The sequence below is a fragment of the Chinchilla lanigera genome, unplaced genomic scaffold (genome assembly GCF_000276665.1).
Source record: "Chinchilla lanigera isolate Chin_1 unplaced genomic scaffold, ChiLan1.0 scaffold00050, whole genome shotgun sequence".
NCBI lineage: Eukaryota > Metazoa > Chordata > Mammalia > Rodentia > Chinchillidae > Chinchilla > Chinchilla lanigera.
Genome location: NW_004955451.1, coordinates 782,928 through 801,781, shown reverse-complemented (window position 1 = coordinate 801,781; position 18,854 = coordinate 782,928). Strand labels below are relative to the sequence as shown.

The 18,854-nt window shown below is 37.1% G+C and overlaps 1 protein-coding gene across 1 annotated transcript in view; it reads right to left on the bottom strand.

Annotated features, from left to right (window-relative positions):
• Acaca (acetyl-CoA carboxylase alpha) overlaps window positions 1-18,854 on the bottom strand; it is a gene marked incomplete at its 5' end in the record, with an annotated part of 230,860 nt that overhangs the window by 108,111 nt on the left and 103,895 nt on the right. The window contains 4 exon segments of the mRNA XM_013519172.1: window positions 5,045-5,152; window positions 6,231-6,327; window positions 7,112-7,255; window positions 10,491-10,514. Coding sequence (XP_013374626.1) covers window positions 5,045-5,152; window positions 6,231-6,327; window positions 7,112-7,255; window positions 10,491-10,514 — 373 coding nt within the window.

Genomic DNA, 18,854 nt, shown 5'->3' with positions numbered 1-18,854 from the left:
ATTATGCAGCTCAGGCTGGCCTCGAACCCCTGGAGATCCTCTTGCCTTATCCTCCTGAGTGCTGAATTACAGGTGTGTGCCACCACACCCAGCGAACAAATTTTAAGATGGCTCCTAGGACCAAGTCACATGGAATAGGTTTTATATTAATCTGGAAAAATTTGAACGAGAATTTCGTGGAGGAGAAAAGATTAAACAAAATCACTAAAAGAACTGACTCACATCAAGGTAAATCTTAACACAACATGTGTTTATACGAATCTCACTGTTGGCTGGGCATGGTGGCAAGCACCTATAATCCCAGCACCCAGGAGGCTAAGGCAGGAGGATCACCGTGAGTGTCAGGCCAGCTTGGCTACATAGTGAGTACAAGCTCAGCTTGGAATACATACTGAGAGGCAGGCAAATGTGAAATAAGCTTCTGAGTAAAATCAGGCAGAGAGAAATAAAGAACTTTCTACAGAAGAGAAAATACAGATTCTAAACTGTTGTTTAGATTATAGATCTGTATTAAATACCACTAGATACAGCACTGCTAGCATTCAACCTAACAAATCCTAACCTTTCAGTTCTGCTATACAGTTTCTCTGTATGTTACTGAAGTTTTTAAAATTGTTTTGTTTTTTTAAATTCCATTTACAAATAGTTAAAAGCAAAGCTTAATAAGTTTTTAAATTTAGGAATCATTCGTCTCTCCACGTAGCATATTCAAGCAGTACATCAAAAGTCAACATAGGGGCTGGGGATTTAGCTCAGCGGCAAAAGCGCCTGCCTGGCAAGTGCAAGGTCTTGAGTTCAGTTCCCGGTACCGGAGAAAAACCAAAAACAAAACAAAACAAAAAAAAAAGTCAACATAGATCACTGGTTTCATGGCAGCCTCTTACATGAGTCGTAGACTTTGGAGCTAAGCCTTCTTCCTGTACAGCTTACTTCTCCAAAAGTTAGAAACAGTATGAATTAAGTAAAATACATGCTCTTAATGGTCCCTAATGAAATGGCTACATGGTAACAAGTAGTAAAGCAATCCCAACAGTTAAATGACTCAAGAAAATTTATGAGTAGTGCAAAAAGAAAAAAAAAATGTAGATTTTTTTTTTTTAGTTTTAAAGAGTAAACATAGTAATAGGAGGGGCTTACCAAATTACGAAGTGGTAGGAAATTATCAATGAAAAAATGTGGATTTCCACAATGTGCATGAAGGCTTTATTTGATCACATTCCTCGTTATAAGTAAGAGTTATTTCATAAGCCAGTTTTTAACTTTCTTGACACTGTGATTATTTATTTTATTTTATTTATTTATTTTTTTAATCCAACTTGGCTTCTTCCTATGAAGAAGCATATTCTTGGCCACTTCCCCCATTTTTCTATTTCTTCTATGGTACCACTGAGTAATAAAATTGATTTTATTAATAATACAGTATAAATAAAAAGTAACTGGGAAAATAAAATTTTTATAAACAAACTCTAAATACTAGTTCCTAGGTCAAATATTAATTTGACCTGATTGTATTTTTAAAAAAACTCCATGCTATCATCATGCCTCTTAGTGTAAGTAACCGAACAATCACTCTACAATAACAGAATGTTGTGTAGGCCAAGAATTGGTGATACACACTTGTAATCTCAGCACTAGGTATGCTGAGGCAGGAGGATAATTGCAAGTTTGAGGCCAGCCTGGACGACACAGTAAGTTCAAGGCTAGCCTGAACCATGCAGTGATACCCTGTCTGAAGAGGGGAGGGGAAGACAAGGAAGGGGAGAGGACTATGTAGAAAGAAAGGTGGGGTGGTGAGGCTCAGACTATCAGTGTACCCAGGAACAGAAACATTTCTTATGACACCAAAAAAGAATTTCACTACCATCAAGTCCTTCAAAGATAAGCATCAATACCTATGTTCTGGCAAGGGAAGAAAATAACTTTAATAATGCCATGATTTAAAAGCAAAATTGTTATTGCTTTTAAAATTCCACAAGTGGCTGACAATAACAGCAGAGCAACAGGATTCTGATTACATTGTAATAATGTGGGTCTCACAGCAAGTCCACAGCTATTACCCAGCGATTAGGCGTCAGCACCTGGAGAAACTCCATTTACACTGACTGCTTCAATCTCCTCCACAAGTCATTTACAAATATATGATCCTAATTTCTATGAGAGAAAAAAAGACATGCTGGGACTAGAAGATTATCTGGACAATTTGGATCAACCTATTTGATAGTTTAATGTGTGCTTTAAAAAAAACTTTTTCTAAACTGCTAGGAGCATGATCATGAAGTGAAAAACAAAACTAGTTATCACTTAAGCTTTTTTCTTAAATTGCTTTTCCTTTTTATATATATTATTAAAATAAGGAGATGAACATGCCAAATATTCCTGGATAAGCGCAGAACCTGGTACATTTAATAACTTCCCTAGACTTGGAATGTCAGCATAGTCTACCTGGCCTCTTCTAAAATAGTTTTAGGCAGACATTAGATTTTTCCCCATGCCTCAGTTTAGTTTACAAGTCCAGAAAAGAAAAAAGTAGTATCTTATTGCACATTAATGTTAAAAACGTATGCAGTGAAAACAAAGAAACCACCTCTTTAAACAACCAGGTGATGATAAACAGCCCTTAGATCTGAAGGTAACAAAAGTCATGGTCAAATTATGGAAAAAAAGTCAAATAAGGACAATTAGTGAGGGCCTCAAAAGCTGGGAAGATATTTTCATAGATTTATTCCAAGAAGCAACAGCAGCCACATTAGGACTCTCCCACTAAAAGTACCTTTGTCACTGGCTTCAGGTTAATTTTATGTGGTTACTAGCCAAAGGCAAGAAGGAAGGTGAATTTCTCATGTAAGAAAAAATTACCAGAGGCCAGGGATGTAGCTCAGTGTTTCAGCAGTTACACAGCACACACCAGGCCCTGGAATTACCTTTTTAACACACATTGCCACTGCAATCCCAGAGTTGGTCTGAGATAACCACAGTATAAATGCTGATTCATGTTAGTCACAAAGCTGCCATTTCCCCCCTAGGGATCTACCATCAGTATTATGTGTGAATATCAATAGCACTAATAGTTTATACTGCAGAACTAAGTTTTCAAAACATCTATTGAGGAGGTTTCTTGGTGGGAGAGGTCATGTTCTGTAGCCCAGACTAGCCTTGAACACATGATCCTCCTGCTTCAGCCTAAGTGCAGGAATTACAGGTGTGCACTGACATACCTAGTTTATTGAGTTTTATTGTTGTTGCTATTGTTTTGTGGTACTGAAGATTGAACCCAGGGCCCTTGCACTGAGCTACATCCCCAGCCCATTCTGTTCTATTTCATCCCATCCCATCCCATTCTGTCATTCTGAGAAAGAATCTTGCTAAACGGTTAAATTTTCCAGGCTGGGCTCAAACTTTCAATCCCTTCTGCCTCAGCCTCCCAGAATGTTAGGATTATAGCCGTGCTATGTTGAGATCTTTATAACAAGTACTATGTGCTCTGTGCTGTTATTCAAAAAGAACACACGAGTCTGTTCTTTAAGAGCAGTTTACACTTTGGCACCTATCACATATCACAGCGAAATACAACTGCAGGAGCTGTGGCTATCGCTCAGTGTACAGCATTTACCTAGTATGCGGGAGGCTTTGGTTTCAATTCCCATCACCACCTCCCCCCGCAAGGAAGTACCTACTGTATAGTAAATTCTTGTTTTAAGAACACGTGTCCAGTATTCTCCACTAGATCGCAAACATTTTCAGGACTAAGAATATGTTATTTACATATAAAGTTCCTGGATCTCTGGCCCCCAGAGCCAGCATCAAAGCCCTAAATTCTTATCTCTGCTCTGTCATTTTGCAGTTGGTGGCCAAGAGGCCTTAGTATCTCTCATCTTGAGATTTTCTCCACCTGTACGACTGGAATAACTCCTGATTTATCTAATCTCATGAGACTGTGATGAAGTATAAATAAATTCAGAGGAGAAATTCTTTATAAATGAAATATACTATTATTGCTAATAAACATAAAGTGATGAATCAGTATTTCAAGAGATAAAAATACATTTTAATTAGTTATTCAGAAGTCTTCATCAGTGAGATTAAATTTGATGCTGTTCTTAATATAAGTGGAAGGAAAAAAGGAGGGAAAGAAGGAAGGCAGGGAGGAGAAAACACTCCTGGTGAAGGGTGAAGATATTTTTTGTTTTGCTTCGTTTCGGGGGGGTGTGAGTTTGTTTGTTTGTTTTGAGACACGGTCTTGCTATATAGTTCAGGTTGGTCCTGAACTTACTACATAGGCCAAGCTGGCTTCAAACTCCCAGTGATCCTCCTGCCTCCGTCTGCTGAACACTGGGATTACGGATGTATAGCACTATACCTGGCAGGAAAAATTTTTTTCAGTACTGAAGTTTTAACCCAGGAGCTCTGTGCTGAGTTATATCCTGAGCCCTTCTTTGTTTTTTAAATTTTGAGACAGGATCTCCCTAAATCATTAAGATGTCCAGGTTGGGCTAGAACTTGAGATCCTCCCGCCTCAGTCTCCCAGAGTGCTGGGATTACAGATATACACTACTATGCTTGGCTAAGAATTTAAGTTTAGACTATGAAGTTTGATTCAACATGACATATCCAACTGATACAAAATTGAAAGGAGGATGGGAGTATAGTATTTTTAAAGGAAGAACTCAGAAGGATCTGGATAGTTTGACATTACACATGTAGTGTTAAGTAACCAAAGGGAAATATTTAGCAGGTGACTGCAAACTTAAAACTGGAGCTCTGACAGTGATTTAGGAATATAACTTCCCTTAAAAACATTTTAAATATCTCAAGTAGATATATTTTTTTCCAGGCCTATATTTTTTATATAAGAGGCTCACTATATATCATTAAATTGCTTTGAAATTTTATCTGTACAGGCAAAATTAGTCATTGTTCTGATTCTCACGATAAAAGACATCGCCATTATCAATGATAAGCCTTACAAATAGCAACTAAAAAAAAAAGATGACTGGTACAACCAGCAGGAAAGGCACCATCAGCTTCCACTTAATCAAGGACTTACATTTTGCTGGGTAAACTCTCGGAACATAGCTGCCAGACTGTCATCCTCAATATCACAGTCAGTCTTAATGGCCACATTCAGAATATGAATTGGTTCATCCCGGGGGACCTGTAACCCAAGACACAAACCAAAGAAATCATGAGGCTGGATACTTCAGAAACAGGAAGAAGTCATAGTACCCAATAGAAGAACTAAAAAAGATATACCCTCAAAGGATGTTTTGATTTGCCAATCAGTAGGAATAAGAAAATTGAAGCTACTGCTCAACAGCCACAACAGAGATAAAATAAAGCACATGAAAGAAAATGCACCCAGGCATTAGCTAGAGGTGGCTTCAAATTTTGATTTGACATGAACTTGAAAGTCACTGTGTCTCAACTTTGTCACCAATGAAATGGAATGGAACCATTTTATTTGCTCTATTTGCTGTATCTCATCACAGAATGTGAATAGAAATGAGTTAAAGAAGTCATGTGAACATATTTCTATATGTTTCCTTACAATTTCTCAAATAACAGCCTTTTTCTTTGAGACAGGTTCTTGCTGTATAGTTCAGGCTGCCCCTGAACTCACTATGTAGCCCAGGCTGGTCTTGAACTTGTGGCAATCCTCCTGCCTCAGCCTCCCAGTGCTGGGATTACAGGTGTGTGCCACCATGCCCAGTCCTAGTTTATCCAACAAAAATATCAAACCATGGTAAAACACAGTAGTCAAGTAGGATAAGAACAGAACAATTTGTTTACTGAGAAATGAAAAGAAAGGATAATAAAAGGATAAAGTTTTCAACAAAATTCCTAGTCTTCTGAAATCTAAAGTCTGCTATTCTCTGAAGATTATAACAGTACCCCTATGAAAAGATACAAGTCATCATTAAGTAAGAATTTGAGCAATCAAAGTTCAAATTTTTAAAATAATATTCAGAGAGCCAGAGGCAGCTGCAAAGAATATATGTGAACCGATTCTACATTATGGATTCCAAGATTAATATTCCAATTTAACTTTGTAAAATTTAGAACTTATTTTCCTATTTCCAAAAAATATTTTGTTGTGCCATACACAAATACATATGAAGTAGAATAAAAGGGTTAATTCTCCTCTGTAATGTTCCAAAGTCAGAAAGTACATAGTGTATAGAAAAGTCCCATGTCTGAAGGAACAAAGCAGTCTCCCAAAGAGGACACAGTACCTTGTCTTCATCATATAGAGATGTATGACTCGCCTCTGGGAATGTGGGGCTTTGGGGTGGGGAGTCACAGAAACAGCCCATCACTTCATCAAAGATCCTGAAAAACACCAGGGAAACACCCACCATGAAAACCCATGTGGCAGAAAATCTAACTGGCAGGAAACTAATGCTGCCATTGGTAGCTCTGTCTAAAAGAATAATCTATCCTATCTTGTACTCAATATTCAACTGAATGGAAATACCAGTGGCTAGAGATGACATGCAAAATTTCACCAAGTGGCAGAAATTAGGTGGATGGATTGTTTAAACTTTAATAAACCATATATATTTTTTCTTTTTAAAAAAAGAATGATCTAAAGCTTTTTTTGTTTTTTTCAATATGTAAGATATAAGCACTGCTGTCATCATCGGTCTTAAAGTAACAGAAAGAGCCTGGGACTGAAGCACTGACAGACCAATGTAATTACCCCTCCCCCTAGGGTAATGCATCAGTATACATCAAGAGATAGATGCTGAATGCATTTAATCAAAAGATGTATCGTCTCTGGTAGGGCTCACTCTAGTGTTGTGTTTAATTTCTCCTGACATTTCACTCATCACAGAGCAGACAGCTTCTTCTGTTAGCTCCTAAGGAAAAGATGATTTTTGTTTGCTTCTTTTTTTTTTCCTGACCGGCTCATATTACAAGCAGAGGCTTGTACAGCCTGAATAAGAGGTGGAAATAGAAAGATATATACCTCTCCAAGGAAAGATACACTAAAGTAAGGGCAACATCTTAGCTGGCTCATAGCCATTCTTGGTATCTTTATTTTTCAGAAAGGTGAAAGCCTGAAACAGAGAAATCTATGGCATTCCTTGTATAGAGTTCCACAAAGTCTTACCTGACAAAATCTTCAAAAGTCCGAAAAGAGACCATTCCACCCATCCGCTGACATGGGGGAGTGAAGGAGTTGTCCAACAGCACATCGCTGACACTAGCTACATGAGTCATGCCATAGTGGTTGAGGTTGGAGGAGAAGGACATTCTAAATGATAATTCAAACAAGTTCATTAGACAAAAAGGGTAGGAGTGAGGACTGGGAGAGCAGCAACAGGGAAAGGGAGCTAGGAGGAAATTCTGAGGATGGGTCAGGTTGCAGAGCAGATTTGGTTTTTTACCCACTGTGGATAAGGTTGTCTTATCAGATTCACATTTCAACTGAATTCTCCCATACATATTTTTATAACTCCAAAATTATATAGAAACCTAAAGACTGTCAGGAATTTCACTCCAGTTTTAATATTATTATTAAAATGATATGCCTGATATTTGAACAGCACATGTGGGTTAAAAACCATCCTGATCTTCCCCCTCCCCAAAACATCCCTCTTTTAAAAAGAAGTATGCCAGCCAAGTGAATTGTAATTATGGAACACAAGGAACTATAATAGGTTAAGTATTCACAAATACAGAGATAAGATAGGTAGATATAGTTATACAAGACAATAATTCTAAATAAGAATGGAACAGTTTAGAATAAATCATTATAAAGAGCATTATCTATGGTACAGAATTAAGTCACAGCCTACAAAAGAAACTTTATTGAGATATTTATGTTTTCTTTTAATGGGTTGACAGGGATAGCTGTTACTAGAAATACAGTTCTCTCTTTTTTTAAAAGAGAGACATTTTCAACCTCTAATTGTCAAATTTCCTTTTTATGTTTAAACACTTCTACACTACAGCAAAAATATCTTCAAAGAAACCCTTAATAATTTCCAGCAAGATACAAAAGGGCAGAACATGGGTCTCAAAGTATGTGTAAGCATGACAAATAGTTGCTAAATGGAGATGCTTCAAGAGAAGTGAACTGATTTGTTCATTCTAAAACCATAATGAGGGGCTGGGGATTTAGCTCAGCGGCAAAAGCGCCTGCCTGGCAAGTGCAAGGTCGTGAGTTCGGTTCCCGGTACCGGAGAAAAACCAAAAAAAAAAAACAAAAAAAAAAAAAACCATAATGAATTGGAATATTCCTTGGTGCACCTCAGTAGTATGTACTGATAAATCATACTGTAAGGTGTTTCTGAATGCAGTCAATCAGGACAACCTGTTAGGAAGCACCAAGCTAAAGGATGCCTCATGGACTTCCTGACATGTTATTGGCATGTGGATCTGAAGCAAGTTCGGAGTGAGGCAATGGTACCTGCACCTTGAGGAACTGCCCAAATATCTTGAACTATTATATACCTGTAATGTTGTAGGAGGAAAAAAGCCAGCAATGTGGACTTGTGATCTGGGCACTTATTGCATCCTACTACAAATTATACTTATAAATGTCAATGGAATTCTTTATATGATGGGAATGCTGCTCAACAGACTATGGAGACTGACACTCTTGGATTTTATTCCTTTGGTAAGTGGCAACTATGGAAAAGGTACTTCATCTTTTGACAGTAGTAAGGAATAGAAAGGCACAGCAGGAGAGTAGCCCATTTATATCATGAGTGAAACAAACAAATGAAACACAGATCAAGCAAGTCTTACACATGATACTCCCTAGAATGCTATCATCCTCCTCTTTTGTAGGATCACCAAATGTATTTACTAAAGGACCAAGTTTGTGAGGCATTATATCTGTTCTACCTGCCTGGCATTAGACTGGAAAAATAAAAGGATTCTAGACAACATTTAAAGGTACTCTCTCTCTCCTCTAAGCTAACAGGCTCTGTGTGTGGCAAACATGGGTTAAATATTTTTTTACTCAAATGAACCCCACGGGAAATACATAATATTCAGTTTCCCTCTAGTACTATACTCACAGGCCAGAGGTACTGAAGGCACACAGGAAATAAACCAAGCCTATTTTCCAAGGGAAGACTAAAGGACCCTATACAAACAGTCCTCTACAGCCAGGCATGATAGCACATGCCTGTGATCCCAGCATTCTAGGAGGCTGAAGCAGTAGGGTCACATATTCGAGCCCAGCCTGGACAACTTAGCAATTTAGTGCCCCTATCTCAAAATAAAAAATAACAAAAGGGTTAGTAATATAATTCAGTGTAAATGTCCTGGGTTCAAAGAAACAAATATCACTTCCTTTTCTTTTCCACATTTTAATTGGGCTCTAAAAGCTATGATAGGGGCTGGGGATTTAGCTCAGCGGCAAAAGCGCCTGCCTGGCAAGCGCAAGGTCGTGAGTTCGGTTCCTGGTACCGGAGAAAAACCAAAAAAAATAAAAAAATAAAAAATAAAAGCTATGATAAATTTTTGATTACTTAATATCTTAAAGGGAATAAATAAACGCAATCCTATAAATATTTCCATGTAGAACATTACAGTAATACCTCGGTTCACAAATAGTTCTATTTGCAAACAATTCAGTTCGCAAACAAAAGCATTCAGCAAAAGTTTGTTTCTGTTCACAAACTCCACATTGGGTAACAAATACAACCATGGCCATTTTCTCGACACAAACACAAATGCAGCCATCTTCAACAACATAGCAAAACCAACTGAGGTACCGAGGTACTACTGTATTTACAAAGAGCTCACTACCAACATATCACTGTCTTAGCATTTTGTGGACTCAATTCTAATTACAATTGCTATTCTCTCAAATTTGTATTGTCTGTTACCTTGTTCAGGTGGCAGGAGAAACTCAAAATATGTACTAAAATATTTGTGTTATACTGGCCTGGAAACCTCTTCAGAAGGCTAAACATATCAAAACTTAAACTGCAAATCTTATTGTAGGTTTAAATTAAATTACTTCCAAATTGCCAAAACCCTCTAGAAAAATACCTAATAAACTTATAAAACATGAAATCAGCTATTTCTGGATTTCAACTCCGCTAGAAGGAGAAACAAATTAGAAATTAAATATTGAAAAAATTGCGGAAAATTTGCCAAGATAGGAGTAAGCTTAAGAGTTTCTCCACTGAAAGCCCCAAACTGGACAGAGAACTTAGCAAAAGATGTCTGCAGCAAAACTGAACATCATACACACAAACTCCTTATACATACAACTAAATGGGAGCTTTTCTGTAATGATTTTTTAAGTATGGCTTTTTAAACAGCTGAAGAAAAGCTGAAGACATGTTTTCCAAACAGAAAGAGCAGGTTAGTATATCCAGATGGGAGCTCAGGACTCCATAGCAGAAGACACCACATTAGCTTGTCAGGAGCAGTGTTATTTTTTCTCTGGTTTCACTATTCTAAGTTATTAAAATTTTTTTAAAAAGAGGTGCTTTTAATTGGAAAAGAAACTAAATATACGGTACCTGTTTAGCGTGGGGATGTTCCCTCTGTAATTAAACAACCACAGTTAGTTACTGATAGGTTAGTGAAAGCTATAATAAAAGAATTGTCAGAGTAGATACAGACCAGTCACAGGAGCTCCAGTTTGGCAGCTCTGGCATTCAGCAGACATAATTAAGTACTCATCACCCTTCAGCCCCCAGGGTACCTCCAAAGAGGCATGTTTCCTGACCTACCTCACCACTGCGGCTGTTGAGGAAAGGGTCAAAACATATTTATTATGGATTTTAAAAAATAACTCTATTACAAAAAAAATAATGCTGAGCAGTGGTAAAATACAGAATGATGAAAATTAATTCAAACTTTATGATATGGTATATTATCTTAAGCTGAACCATGAAATATAATTCTTGACAAGGCTCTTGAAGACTCCTGCTATTAAAAGTGTAATAAGCAGAGGCTAATTCCACAGCTCCTCCTACCTTGTTGCTTTTCTAGCATATGTGACAGACCCACAAATTCTCCTCCAAAGAAAGGCTGGTGATCTGGGCTCCTGGCTTTTTAACCATGACTTCCCTCCCATAAGGAGGAGAATGGAAGGAACTTTTTCCTACAGAAGCTTAAAGGAAACTGCAAATCATGAAGGAATATAAGGTCAAAATAATCTACCACTAGAGTGGTATAATTTGTTAAAATTAATTAGAACTTTTTAATTAGTTGAGTTTAGGATAATGATTATTTTTTAAATTGATGTTAGCTTAGAAACTTTAGGCCTCTCATAAATAAAACATTAGAACCTAGCCCTAAAACTTTCTTATAAAGAATATGCCAAAATCATGAAGGAAAGATTAGAATAAGAATAGGAAATAAGGAAAATTTCTTGCATTCTCTTTGGCCTTTGCCACTATTTCTTAAAATTTCAATGTCAGTCATTTCCTCACTTAAAAAGAATCAAACAAATAAAAACCTTTATTTTCAATGTTAAAAGGGCCAAGTTATACTTACCACCCATAATTTAGAGGTACTGTAAAGGGGCTGATTGGTTGATATCTTAACCTTCTTACATTCTTTTATCAGCATTTAATCATTGTTGGGGTTTTCAGGCACACACAGGACTTAATAGGCAGAACATAGTGGGTGGTGCTGATGATATGTGGGAAGGAGGATAGAGGGAGGAAAATGATGCACTTTCTACGGCAGTGAAAGGAGCAGAATAGACTGAGCTGGCCATATAAATAAAAAGCTGTGACATATCACTGCACACAGACTGTATACCTTGTGTGATTTGTGGGTAGCACTGCTCTCTGCATCAAACCTGCATCACAGAGTGAATTCATAAGGCAGCAAGAGCAAACTCCAAGTGTAAACACCTGATCCTTTGCTGGCTTGATTCCTTGGGCCGCTCACTCAGGAGAACAGGTTTCATTTTATAAGAGATCCTTAGTTATAATGTACCTGATCCTCATGAATACACAAAAAGTATGCAGATTCTACAGCACAGGGAGGTATAGCTGAATAGAAAATGAATAGATTCTAATGAAAACACAGGAAAGTCTTTCATTTAAGATGTAAGATTCTAAAGAATGATACCACCTGCACAGTCTCTTACCATGAACCTTAGTTCAGAAAGCAGGACCCTCCAACCACAGTAATCTCACATTCCATTCACCTAGGCTTCTGGAGTTTGAAACCAGTATAATCTGTCTCAACTGTTAACCAATTTCTTAAACTAATAAAATGGTCTCCTTGCTTCTGCAGCTAGACTCTAATCCCTTAGGGAGTATTCACAGGATGAGGGCCAAGTTTACAGGAGAAAAAGGCCTACACTGAAAAGAAGACCAACAACAAAAAGCCAGCGTTTCCCCATCAGCAATTCTCCTGCTCTCATAGGGAGCCCCCTGCTGCTTTGTTGTAAGAATTACACACCATCTAAACAGTGTAAGGTAAAAAACAGAAAGTCCCAACATCTCCAATATTTAAAGGAATGACTCCAAATGAATTATATAAGATGATAGGTTTAGAATCAGCTTATTCTCTTTGTTAGAATAAAAATTTGTGGGCTCATGGGAGAGATAAGCAGGGAAAGAAATAAACTGTTAAACGGGTATATGCTTAGTCATGCCCATAATGATCATTTATATATTTTGTTCTCTTATACAGAGGTTATTTGAACAACTTAAGAACAGGACACACTAAATACTATTGTGATTTACCAGAAAGTCAGATTTATGGTCTGTGAAAAATAAAAGACTGTATGAGTCAAATATTCCATTTATGGAGCTAAAATAAAATCTACCACATTCCACTGCATATTCATCATGCAAATATGGTAAAAATGCTTAATCTTTATAATGCAGTTAACTATATTTTCAAAAACATAAATGGAATATAATCTGACTCCTCAAATTTGCTGTTTGGACTATTCAAATATTTATTATCATGAATCTTCATTAATGGTATTTTTCTAAATACTAGAATCACTTTTTTTTTTTTTGGTAAATTAGCTCCATTTTACAGATATGATAACTAAGAAACCAAAGTGAACGCTTTCCAAGAATGCTGTGGAATATGTTATCACAAACCAGAATCTAGACCTGGCATTTTCTCATCTCTACTCCTGAAGCTAGGATTATACATTCATATAGATTTTAAAGGACAAGAGAAATCCTTTGAATTCTGAGGTTCCCAGCATTAAGTCACCTCCGATTTTATTGATCTGCCTGCCCAGAATGGCTGGAGTCCCTCTTTCAATATGAATGCAAAGTCAGAGTTGTTGCCTGCTAGCTGAACTCTCTTTAATTTAAGAAACAGTGACTTCTTGGGCACTTGTGGGCAATCACAAGTTTTCTGAGCCTCTTTACCATTCTTTCCACCTAAATTTCATTTTGCTTGATTCTAGCTGGCCCTATATAAATCTCTTATCATATGAAAATGTTACACGTTCTTTTACCTAATTTGAAGGGGGGAAAAAGGCCTTATATGAAAATGATGGGGATGTGTGCAAACAAGCAGTGGTTACATCAAGCTGAGTGACTCAGAGCCAGTATAGGGCAAATCTTTTGAAATCAGGCAGCAAAGCGGAATCAGAAGAGGTCAGCTGAATAACCTACTAGCAGTCACTAACAACAGTACCACAGGAGAAACAGCAATTTGACTGGCTGTGACCAGTGGTGTTCTCTTTGTGTGACTATATTTTTGCAGAAGAATCCAAATCAAGAGCTGTACAACACATCTGAACCATGTATTTCCACTGACATCTTCCCCTCTATCACCTCCTTGCAGTTTAGATGCCCTGATTTTATTGCAAGAACTTTAGTTTACAATAACATGATCACTGTCTCATTTGCAGCTCCTCCAAAGCCCCTCCTTTGCTCTGCTGGAAGATTTTGCTCTTTCTGAGACAAGTACACTAACAGGGCTACAGAATATTACAGCTGCCTGCTGTATAATTAGCTACAAACCCACAACACAAAACTAGAGGGATTTACAGGTGCCATGGATTTTCTGTTTCTTTCCGCTGGAATCAGCTAGTCTTCCTCGACAAGAAGGGACCTTGAGTTACTCTAATGATATACTGAGAGTTTTAAACCCAACTCTCCAATCTTACACAAGTCTAGAGCGCCAAAATAACACAGCGGAGACTGGAAGCTAAGCCATGGGTACAGGAAAGCACTTTGGTAAGCACTTAAACCTGCTGAGAATCTTCTCTTTCACCAGATGCTTGCATTTTATCAGCAGACTATCCTGAATGAAGAAGAACTACAGAATTTTATTTATTTAAAATTCATTCTAGCTGAGCACTGTGGCACATTCCTGTAATCCCAGCGCTTGGGAGGCTGAGCCAAGAGGATTGATGCGAACTGGCTAGCCTGGGCTACCAAGTGAGTTTAAGGCCAGCCTGAACTACATAGTGAAACCCTGTCTCAGAAAGAGACCAAAAAAGGGCCAGTGATACAGCTCAGTGGCACAAGTGCCTACCTGGCAATCCCAAGGTCCTAAGTTAGATTCCCACTACCCCTCCAAAAAAAGACCGAAAAAAAAGACCAAAAAAAAGTTCATTCTAGCCTGCTAACAACCAAATGCTCCCATGAATTTAAAAAAAAAAAAGAAAAGAAAAGAAAAGCCACAAGTTGGGTGACTTTTGAGTATCTGAGTACTAATCTCTGATGTCAAAGGCTGTGAGAATTCTCAAGAATGGCAGCAAGCTGCTGATTAGTCACATAGTAAGCCTCCAATTTCTAACCTTTCACAAATAGAAAGAAGGTTCAGAGGCCACCCACCAACAGCTAATTGTTGAAGGTGCCAAGCAACCTAAATCCAGCTATGGCCACAATGAGCTACCAGGGGAGAACACAGCTGACCTCTTCTGCATGTAAAAAGTGGAAAATGAAAAGTACTTGAATTAAAACACTGTAACACAGAAGGCCACAAGTAGCAAACAACAGAGAAAGTGCAATGCAACTGGACTTATCTAAAGCACAGATTTCCAGCAAAGAAATAGGTGGAAATAGACAACAATAGGTTCTCACGCATTATATATGTAAAGAAATATACAACAAGGTATACTTCCATCTCCTGTATCGATTTTGACACTCACGTGAATCACAGATTAAAAGCTTTAAAAATTACCCATGTTTACTAGTACATATTACCTATAAAAATATTACTGGGAGTTTTGCATTTTGTATTCCCACATTGTCATAATATACAAAGACATACACATATCCACAGAGTTTATGGGATATAATACCTTATATGTTTGCATAAATATAGCTACAGTTTAGGCTATTAAATATATATGCTGACTGAAGAATTTTCAGATTATTCTGAGGCATTTAATATGTCCCAAGCTAAGTGAAAATCTCAATGTGAAATGATTTAATGAATTGTCAAAAATAAAGACATTGAGGATGATGCATCAGTGCAACAAGCTCTTATATTTCCAGGACCAGCAGGTGATACTAGGCATTCACACAGGGATAAAAGACAGACACAAATACAACTTGGGCTCTAAACTCTGAGCCTCACTGAAGAAGAGAAAAAGGAATGCCAAGTGATATAATCTGAGCTCCAGGATTAAGCTATATAAAACACTAGTTGACCTCACAAAAGTGCTGAGCTCACAGACTCTTAAATAAAGAGAATTAGGTCAGAGAAATAAACAAGCTGTCTATTATTCCTGCACCAGGAAAATGATTAAAGAAACTCATATACTTTTGCTTCAAGAAAACTGATAACTGGCTACAAGTTACTTACCCTAATACCTTTTTAAAAATACTAAGAAGGTAAAAAGGAAGAACATACACAAACATACATATGTATTACATATATATCAGTTTAAAACTATTCATAAGCTACTGTTCAAGTGAGGGAATGTAAGAAGGGAAAATTCAGGCCAGTAGCTTCCCTGAATAAAGCTCTAATAAAAGGATCCTCTAGTGAATAATATCTGTGAATGCCAAATAAATTAGAACTACAGTTCCTAAAGAAAATCTGGAAGTCTTGGGTAGAAGATCTAGAAGAAGGTAACATGCCTTGACTAAAGAGGCTGAAGCAGGAGGTCACAGTGATTAAGGATATAATTTGCTTTTAATAATACTGAGAAGACTACTAGAGAAATACAGTCAACTTATACTGAAAACCAGAGTAAATAAATGTCAGGCAATATAAAGGCCTAGAATAAATTAAACAAAAACAAAATAAAAGGGTACTAAACATGTTGATCACAAAGTAACTACCCACATTGCTAAAAACAAGTCTTTTTCCTTTTTAGAGCGATCCCACTCATTTGTGATGTATTTTGCCTTCTGTAAAAATCTAAAAAAGCCCTAATGAGACACAGGCATTCAATCCAAAAGTGATGTGAGGCCTTTTCCTGAGAAAATACTCAACTGCTGTCAGTTTATAGACTGAGAGCCATGTTTCATGGCGACCCATGGGGGTTAAATCATTAGTCAAAAATAAACTGTAGAAGTAGAACCTCCATAAAGTGACTCCATGTAACAGCAAGAGATTGTAGTTTTGCTTTGATATAACAGATTACAAAGGTACTTCTAAGAGAGTGATAGACAAATTTAGTTTACTTCAAATGAACACCAAGCTAGGAATGTAAAGATCAAGCCATATGATCAAATTTTAAATGGTTAATGTCAGAACAGAACTGTAAAATACCAGTTCATGTCAGAGTAACACTGTTAACTTCAGACTGTTACAAAAACATTTGTAAGGAAAATAAAAGCTTAAAAAACTCAATTCGAGGAGCAAATCTGTAATAACTGCCTGAATAAGCTGAATACAGTAGTGTCTCAGTACTTATATTAATTGGTTCCCTGAGGCTCAACAAGTACCAAAAACATGAGTATCAAATTGTTTTGGCTGGAAAGGGTAAGCAAATCACGAGGAAATCAACATCAACAAGTTCTAGCTTGTGGGTCCTGTACCAAACAACAATTAGTGGGACAGATTTTTCCCACCAAAATGTGTCAAGCAGCAAATCTGATGAGATTCAAAATAGCTGAGTAGCAAGGTATGACTCTATATCCTTTGTGATCAAATATAATCATCTAATCCTAACAAAAATATATTAGATCAAAAAAAAGTATTAAAGCCATTTTAACATTATTCTGGATTTCATGAAGATTTTCTCTTTACTCCTTATTTTGCATTTATCTTTACCTTCAGATCTACACCAATAATAATGATAATACCGATGACAACACTATTTCAGAAGCTTTAAAATTACATACATAACCAAGGAAGACTTTAGAGACTATAGATTCTGTCCAAGCAGAATCTGTCTAAGCCTGGTCTTTATCCATAGAGGAAGGATAAGTATCTAAGTTTTAAAACAACATCAGGGCAAACCAAGGTTCACATCTCTGATATGGAAAAGTGATTAAGATTTCTTGACAAAGCAGTTAAGAATTTCCCTTATTTTTCAGTCAACTTTCACACACTAAACTAAAGACACAGCTTCGAATAAGAAAAAAAGGCAGGAAAAGCAATTCAGAAAGACAAGGAAACTATGAGAAGGGAAGGAAATCAGAGGCAGCCCTGCAAGCTGACTACAAATCACTGCCCAAAGGGAAGAGGTAGCAGAAAACAGGAAGAAAGGAAGACTGTCTTGAGAATTACAGAGGATTAAGTATAGCATGTAGTTCTCTACAATTATTCAAAGGAATGCAGGAAAAGACCGAGTGCTGAGCCTATGTGTGCCATGAGTACTCCACCGCGCGCTGAAGGACAACCATTCGTTTCTTGAAAATGAGATTCTGAAATCCATGGAGGCAAAAATGTACCGAGAGGTGCTTGCTAAATCAAGGATATATGCTTTTCTCTGCCAGCCATAAGGCATGTTTGAGGTAAAGAACTGAAAGGATCTTCTGAGGCGAAGAAGAGAGGTACTTTTTCTGAAGATGACTCTGCTCATCTGCCGACTTCTAGTGGATCAACAGTGGCATCCAGTGGTCAAAAGTCTCAGCACAGACTTCTTTGTCTCCAGAAAGGCTCTATTGCTTTGGGTGAAGTAGTAATTCGGGAAAAACCATTTCTGGTGTCTATAACTAAGGATCCCCAAAGACATAGTACTCTGTAATACCAAGTGAAGAACCAAAGGCCATAAAAAAGAAATGGAGAGGGGCAAGTTAAGATTGGCTGTGGTATTTATATTTCCTATGGTATTACTACAAAGAATGAAAATATAGGAGGAAATGAACATATTTGTGGGTGGAATACCTAGATTTTCATTACCTCAGAATAGTTCTTGAAAATGAGTATATAAGATAAAGTATTTCATTTTAAAACCAAAGAAATACTGAAACAAATTTCCATATGTACAGTTAAAAGGATTTAAGAAGGAAAAAATGCTAATGGAGTTGACATAAGCAATTAAGTATTTTACTTAAATTTATGGAGTTGGTTCTGAAGTGTTATTTTAAAAATCTGATTGAATTTCAACTGTTAAATTCAGGTGTCTGTTTTTAAGGAGTTAATAAAACTAGTTCAGGTACAACTTCAATCTATAGCAAATAAATAAAAAAGCAAAGCATTCCACCCAAAATGTTTTCTGGTTTGAATTGCTGACTAAAACTACTTAAAAAGTGACTTTCTGACGAAGTTCCAACAAGAGGGAGAAAGGGAGGGAAGGAGGGAGGAAGGAAGGGAAGAAAGAAGAGAGGGAGGGAAGAAGAAAGGAAGGAGGGAGGGAGGGAGAGAGGAAGGAAGGGAGGGAGGGTTTTTTTAATAACATAAAACAGCCAAGATGGAATAGAGAAATCTTAAATTTGTATCTTAACTAGATCATAACATTATCTCTCCAGATCAAAGATGCTGGCATCAAGAAGCTCTTTTCTTATGGTTCAAATCTATTCATGTCTACTCTGTATTTC